This window comes from Cariama cristata, unplaced genomic scaffold, assembly GCF_000690535.1.
Source record: "Cariama cristata isolate BGI_N322 unplaced genomic scaffold, ASM69053v1 scaffold4163, whole genome shotgun sequence".
Lineage (NCBI taxonomy): Eukaryota > Metazoa > Chordata > Aves > Cariamiformes > Cariamidae > Cariama > Cariama cristata.
Window position 1 is genome coordinate 58,216 of NW_009609987.1, and position 8,192 is coordinate 66,407.

General features: G+C 34.9%; 1 protein-coding gene across 1 annotated transcript in view; it reads left to right on the forward strand.

The window, feature by feature from the left end:
• RSPO2 (R-spondin 2) overlaps positions 1 to 7,882 on the forward strand; it is a gene marked incomplete at both ends in the record, with an annotated part of 13,385 nt that extends 5,503 nt beyond the window's left edge. Inside the window, 2 exons of the mRNA XM_009697716.1 lie at positions 6,514 to 6,657; positions 7,694 to 7,882. Coding sequence (XP_009696018.1) covers positions 6,514 to 6,657; positions 7,694 to 7,882 — 333 coding nt within the window. The remainder of the gene's footprint in view (positions 1 to 6,513; positions 6,658 to 7,693) is intronic.
• Between the last annotated feature and the right edge of the window lie 310 nt (positions 7,883 to 8,192).

Here is an 8,192-nt window from a genome sequence, read left to right on the forward strand (position 1 = left end):
AATTCAGCTTATTCTGCATCACCTTATAAGCTGATGATAAATTTACTATGGAGGGATAGTACTTGTTTTGGTAATGTTATGCTCTCTGTAATTATAGTACAGAAAGAAGCTGTTTACAGGAGTACATGCACTTTTTTTACAATAAGAAGCGTATGTACCTGAGTCTAAATTTAATTCAATATCTGAATTTGTATTATGAACTCCTGGGCTTTTGATTCCTTCTCTAAAATGTAAGTGTGTCATTTCTTAATGCTTATTTCAAAAGAAGAATGAGTAGGAGTGGCTAATCATGACTATCAGGAAGCCAATGCAGGTCACGAAAATCTTTTAATATCACTGTGGTTCATCTGCTTAAAATGTATCTCTAATTTGGGCATGATTTGTAATCTGGGCTTTCTTCTTCCAGAGTCCTTTAATGCATGATTTATGTAGTTTTCTATAAATACTTTAAGTTTCTTCCATGTCATTCAGATTTGTTTTTTTATGATATACAAGTAAATGGCAGAGGAACATTTGTGCCAGTATAAATGAGTTTATAAAGCCTAAATATAAATGTTTTATTGCTGGCTAGCTAAATGCATTTCTTATAGATCAGATTGGTTGCCCTAACTTTGACTGAAACATGGCTTATAGCTATTCCTTTTTTAAAAAAATCTAGTTATGTGCAAAAACACTTCAGAAAAAAATTTCTGAAGTGCCACGGGATGCTAGAGGTCACTGAAAAATTAAGGAAAAGGGGGCTTTGGCTTCTAAGTCCTGTACATAACTTGTCTTTTGCTACTCTGTTTCAGTAAGGAAAGTCAAAGATGTTTTAAATTTGTCTCTTTGGATTATTTTCTGACAACGGCCTTTTTTTAAGGGATATATTCTGATTCTTTTTCTTTTTCTCCTCTGCAGAACCAAAGAATATGGTCCTTCAGTTTGGTAGGTTTCCTGGCCATTAACAGAGGAAAGGCACACTATTAGCTCATGAAGTTACATTTCTTTCTCGAGCATATTCTGTAAACTGCTCTGAAGTGTGGAGGCTCTTTTACATACCTCATGCTTTTACATCTACCCTTGTGCTCTACTGAAACGTCAATCATTCAAGTTCTTAGTCTCCTGTCAGCCTAAATTAAGAGATTGCACAGTATCAATAGACTTTCCATTGGAGAAGTTATATATCTTGTCCCACAAATCAACATTGTGGACCTGTCTTGACGGGGTAAATTTTTGCTTCACTTTGTTTTATCTGAATACTGAAGACACTTGAGCAAAACACTTCTGTTTAATTTCAGCCCAGCTTAGCTGCACCAGACAAAGTAGTGACTTCTCTTCCACCCTTTCCTCTGGGAGGTGAAGTCGTTGAGATGTGAATTTATAACCACTCCTGTGACTTTCTGTGATTGAAAATAGACTTCTAGACAGTTAGCTTTTCTAAGTTTTGGAGTACCACTCTTCTTCAGTTTTCACTTTACATATAAGTATTTATCATGAAAGTTTGTATCTCTTTAGGGTTTTTAATATTATTTTTGCCCATTAAAGTCATTGCAGTGGGCTCTGGTTTATCTGGGATAAGAAAGTTATAAGTTTAAAACTGTCCTTGCTGAAGCAATTATGACCTCTGCCATGGATTTCAGTGAGGTCAGAATGTTGTTCTTTCAGCATTTACATACAACTCTTGTGGGAAGTGTGGTGTAACATTTTAAAATGTCATCTGTTTAGAAATGGGCTGTGCTAATCAGACATACCAGCAGATTTCTTTGGGCCTCCCTGTGTGCTTTTTGAAGTCCAGTTATGCGAGGATGGTACCAGAGGAAGATGTGTGGGCTTCATATGGGAGTGACTTTCAAGGATGTTTTATACCTTTCAAGTGGAAGGATGAAAGCAAATATTTGACTTTCTGACTTTCCCAAGATAGGATCACTAGAAAGAAAATACGAGATTGTGCTAGAAGAGTTGTGCTAAGAGCGTTATGATGTCTGAGAGGTCCTGGCTATGAGTAGGGCATAGTAGGGCCAGTGGGATATAAGGAGACATGATGCTGAGCAGGAATAGAAGGGATTTGAGGTCTGGTAGGAAGCAGACCCTTAATGAGACACTGCAAATCGAATACAAGGGAAGGAACAGATAGGGACTCAAGTGTCTGCCCCTGACCTACAGACCACTTGTTGCTAGCTAAATGGGGAGAGCAGCGATGAAGCATCCTTTGCTTCTTCACTCTCAGGTTCTGAAGATTAGGTTTTCAACTCTGTCAATGTTGCCTTGCAAGTATGGTAGGCCTGCCAAAGGTACGTGATTGCTCTTTGGGGTTCTTCTGCGGGACTGAATTTATCAACTCTTTCTCCCCTCAACACCAATCTTATCTTTCCCCGTGCCTCCAGAGCTTCCACTTCCAGGCTCCTCCTCCTTACCGCTTCTAAAATCTCTCAGGCAGTTACTCTTGTCTATCTGGAAACCTGTAGTGGGCACTGTTTTCTGTTTATTTTTAAAGAAAAATAAAAAATAATAATAAAAAAACATTTCTGAAGAATACTGTTGGTTATGCATTATCTAATTCTTTCCTCTAAAAAGCTCCTTGGGTCTAAAATCTTAGCTATGTTAACTCAGATTTTTTGGTCTTGTTTCCTTTGCATTTTTTTTTTTTTGTTTGTTTTGTGAACTTCTAAGTAATCTTTTAAGTGGAATAAAAAGAATAGACTAGCTGCATGGGTTAGCTACTGAAATTATACAGAAAATGAAACCACTCAACTACTCAGAAAAGCATTTGGATCTATGGCTAGTAAATTGAAGTAAGAAAACTGCTTTTGATAAGAACCTTCTCCAGATGAAAAAAGAATGTCTGTCTTGTTCCAGTTTATTGTAATTATATCAGTAAGACAACTGATTAATTTAAAGGGAATTTAAAAGGATTTAGATAGGGATTTTTAAAGTAGGAAGGATTTTGCTTTACTTCTCCAGAGTTAGGCATAAGATGCTGAGGCCAGAAAGTTCGAAGGGTTGAAAACTGTGGCTATCAGAAGAAAGCAGTTCAGGTCGTTAACTTTAAACAATACTTCCCTGGGTTTTATTATATTATTTTGTGTAAAGGATAAAACAATTTTTAAAATGTTATTTTTCTTAATATTGGATATTATGTCAAACAGCTCTTCTGTAGATTTCATGCTAGATTATTAATTTATTATCCAATTTATTATTTAAATAATAGAATGCAACAAAAATTTAGGATTCTGCAATATACTTCCATTAAGACCTATATTTAATAACGTTTACATAGATAATGATGCTGATTAACAAAAAGAAATACAAAATTCAACACAGTTATATTTATTTCCAAAACAGGTATCTTAATATTCATAATGGAGTGTCAACTTTCTTTAGGAATCCAACTAAGAATGTGTACACTTTCTTTATTTTTCCACCTTGGTATGTTTAGCTGTAAAAGCAAAAGAATATAAAGAATTAATTTATTCTAATTTACTAACCTCAGTCACATTTAAAGCTATTAATAGCACCCTTATTTAAAAAAAAAATAAGAGAATTTGCCCCAAAAGCATTTAAACCATGTAATAAGATGAAGCTAGGCACCAAAGAAAATGAACTCTATAAAATTTTCTTTATTTTATAACCACTGCTTTGGCAGTTTGTGATTGAAAATACACTTCCAGAAAGTTAACTTTTCTAACTTTTGGAGTACTGCTGCTGTTTAGCTTTTCAGTTTGGTTTATTTAAATTTTATAAAAAATCTGTACAAGGCTTAGCTGCACCAGCACCTTCACGATTTGAAACTGAGTGTATGAAGGATGTCAAAAAGGAGTTGTGTCACTTCCAGTTAACCTTCAGCTACAGTGTGGTCTATTACTGAGTTAAATTATCATTATGATCAGCACCCAGTAACCCCAAGCATTGTACTGAATATCACTCTGGTGAATTAATGTTTTAATTTCAGAATTCTTAAAGTATTCCTAATATTCTTTTGGTATTTTCCCATAAATTGCATCTGATACAGATTAAATAATAGGTATTCCATGTTTGGAGTAATTTATCTTCATAGACAAAAATTGAAAATGAACTGCCTTGGTGGAAATCTTCACCTAATCTTCACCCAGGAACCCGTACCAATAACTCCAAAATACAATTATGACCAGGACTCTACTGTGATACGAAAGAAAACTGGCATAGAAGGCAAGGCAAAAAATGCAAATAGGTTGGGAATTTTGATGTATGATCAAGAAACTGAAAGAAGATTGATTCATTCACTTAATGTTTAAATATGGATATTCACATATGTACTGTTAAATAGTGATAGTTTTATGGAGGGTATCCCCAGCGTATGGTGAGGTGGGCTTTTGCATGCTGAACGTGTTTATCAAATGGCAACTTGTACCGGAAGTTTTTCATTTAATCCCTCTTCTATCCAAAAAAGTTCAAATGGAGTCCAAAAAAGTTCAAATGGAGTAAACCTTAAACATGTTACTCCCCAACATATTTTGAGAGCAATTGTTAAAATATTATTTCAGAAATATACTCACGTCACTCGGATGTGAGGGAGGGTCACATCATGCTAATTTTTTCTTTTAATGTTCTGTTCTGCACCTCACCATTGGACTACATGATTTGGAAAAACCTTGATGTCTTTTCAAGCTGACTTGTGTGGGTGGGCAAGAGGCAAATATTTTTACTGAATATTTAAACACACTAGATGTTTGATTCAAACATTGCAATTAATAAAATACTTGCAGTACATCTTGAATGTAACAAATCAGATTCACAATTAACTATTGCGGTACATCTCCACAACAGTTTATCTTATCGTTTTGCCTTGCAGACACATTAATCTGGGGAAGTGATTTTGCAGGGTTATGTATGGGCATTGATCTCTTGTTCTTTGGAGACTGGTTCAACCATCATGCAAAATAAATTATCATTCTTGGGAATTTCCTATGAACTAAACTGTGGATAAGAAACTCAATTTGTACTGCATATGTGAACAAAAGTTCTCAAAGCCCCTTTGAGAGATACTGGACTCAAGAGTTGGTAGCATGCTGGTTATGTGTGGTGGTGTTGAAACAGAGAGCCTGCAGAGCTTACCTTTGGCAGTGCGAGACTTCAAACTGATATTTGCATTCTTTCTAGCCGAAGAAAGGTGTACCAGCATTTTAAATATATTTTTTCATGCAATCTGCCTAATTTATTGTCCAACGCTAGAAGAAATCTGATCTTAAAAAGCCTCGTATTTCCCTAATTACTAACAAAGAATAATTTTCTGCCACCACCCAGTTTAAGTGTTATGGTATGCCCTATTTTGGCCTGCTGAAGTTCAAGAATAAATATTAAAATCTTTTTTATAAAGATTGGCTAGATTTGAAGTGTTCTTAGAGGATATTTGCCAATAACTATTTCAGAAGTCCTTAGGGTTTATGATTTTTTTTCTTTAGAAAAGAATGAAGAATAAATGAATGATATGAATGACCAAAAAGATCGGTATATTGTTACATGACATGAATAACAAATGCTTCCTGCTGTGACTTCAGATAGCTGAAGAAAGGGTACCAGTAATGTAGTCTATATAAATTAAGTATGTTAGTCCAAGGATCAGATTTTTTAAAATTAATTTTAAAGTGTTCATTACTGTTCCAAATATAATGGCTTTTACTTTTTAATCTTTGGAACATTTTTCCTTGGCAATTTTTTATAGGTATGTATGACTGACTTTCATAAGCCTCCATGGAAATATTTCTGCTTCTCAGGTGTACATATGATTGTTGCTATCTAGTTCATTTCCAAGTTGCCATGTTTTAGTATGGAATAGAATATTTCTGAACAGTCTTCTTCTGAGTCTGTAATATATTGTGGAAAATATTTCTCTTAAATTTTCAGAGAAATCCAATGTTTCAAATAATATATTTATTTTTTTTCTCTTGATTATAGCTTTATGTCTTTTAGTCATTTAATAATGGTTACTTATAATGGATTAACTGCCTTAATAGTAGAGAGGAGTTATATCCAGAGAAACTGAGGCTTTTTACATGGTAGCACATGTATACGTGTAAATACAGACATCAGATACAGTACATGAAAACATTAATTCAGCTTTTTATAAGGTGGATTCATGGAAAAAAAATTTATCCTGCTTTCAGCGACAAATAGTAAACTGAAGACGGTACATATAGATGCATACTTCCATAAATTATTTGTTGCATCTTAGTGTCTTTAAAATTACTTAAACAAAAAAATAATTTACATTGAACATTTTTCCTCCAAAATGATGTAATTAACTCAAATATCACTTAACTAAAGGTTTTGTGTACAGTTTTGATTAAAAAAAATAGAATTAAAAGGATGTAGAGGAAAATGTGATAAATAATTATAGTTAATTGTAATTTCTCTTATACAGCAGAAAGATTTCAGCATGACAGTATTCCTCATTATAGGACTTCTGGTTTTGCTATTTTATTGCTTTATAAGTCTTTTCATTTTTGGTCTTACCCTGACTTAGCTGTCTCATTATTCCTTATGATCCTTTTGATTCAGGATGCAGAATAGAAAACTGCGACTCCTGCTTTAGCAGAGACTTTTGTACCAAATGCAAAACTGGCTTTTACTCGCACAGAGGCCGCTGCTTCCGAGGATGCCCCCCTGGATTTGCAGCCTTGGAAGAGCTTATGGAATGCGTGGGTGAGTCGTCTAGCACAGCAATGCTGCTGAAACAGCTCTTTTGCCACATGACCAGGTTCAAATATGGCGCTATTTTTAAGTTGACGCTTAGCATTTCCTATCAAGAAATATTCACTAACAAATTGTGTCTGGATTTCTTTACCACTAATAATACTAATGACAATAATAATAATAGTTTTTTCCAAACTTTGAAATATTGCATTATTGGGAATGCCACTATTCTGCATCAGAAAGTTCTCTCCTCTTAACTGTAAATCACCTTATATGAGGATTTATAACTCAGAATTTGTAAGATTTCAGGAAGGCCATTTTTTGCATTACAACTTTAAGTCAGTGATGTACTTGTTGGATTCTTGCCCTTATAAAACTGCCTGCTCATTTTGCCTTTCACCAGGGGCAGGGCAGATGATTGAATTTCTGTAAATCTAGGCTTCCAATTCACTTTTAGTTTCTTTGCAGCTCCCTCCTTTTCTGTTAGCAAGTAACAAATACAAATCACCAAATAAGTTTTTTTTTTTAGTAGAAATTGACTTTATAACTCTGAGCCAGGGTTGGCAATTCTCACAATATTTCTCGAGTCTCACAATTTGGTGTTTTATCTTGAAGTTTGGGAATTGTGTCAGAACAGACTCTTTCTTTCAAGAGTATTCCTTGTGTTTCATGATTGAGAGGACCTGGAAATGTGAACTCTTGAGCTTTGCAAATTCAAGTGACAACAAAATAGGATTTATTTATTAAAAAGAGACAAAATTAAATCAATCTCATGATTTTAGGAGCGTTTTTGAATATTTGGGACTGTCATGATGTCTATACTTACTGACTACTAGTCTGACAGTTTCATGCTTAGGTTGATGCTGGCTAAAAAGATTCATTCAGGTTCTGTAAGATATTTTAATTTAATTTCTAAGTTTTTGCCTGTTAACAGGGAAACTTTCAAGGAGTACTTTCTAGTGAAGTATTCTAATTTATAAAAAAATGCAAACAAAGAAAAAAAAACAGGAGAATTGCTTGTTCATGTTTTCTTTTGCTTTATCAGAAGGCTGTGAAGTGGGTCAATGGAGTGAGTGGGGAACTTGCAGCAGAAATAACAAAACATGTGGATTTAAATGGGGCCTGGAAACGAGAACAAGACAAATTGTGAAGAAGCCAGCAAAAGACACGATACCATGCCCAACCATTGCAGAATCCAGACGGTGTAAAATGGCCATGAGGCATTGTCCAGGAGGTAAGTGTAGTCCATGCCACAAAAATCTTTATGAGCTTTCCTTAACTGAAATCCTATTTCTAACTTGAAAAAAGAGCTGTTTCATCCCAGCTGAAGGGGAAATCCTGTCTCTGCTCTGGCAGCCAATGCTGCAAGGCAGCAGTACTTTGGCAGACATAATTGTGCAGCAAGACTCCAGGGAAAGGCTCCGTGTGGGAATGATCAGTCTCTCAGTAGACTGTGAAACTGTCTTTTTCCTGGTCTGGTACTGAGGCTTTTTCAAAGAGATGCCTTGTGGAAGATCTATAACGGGTTGCAGTTTGATCTTCAG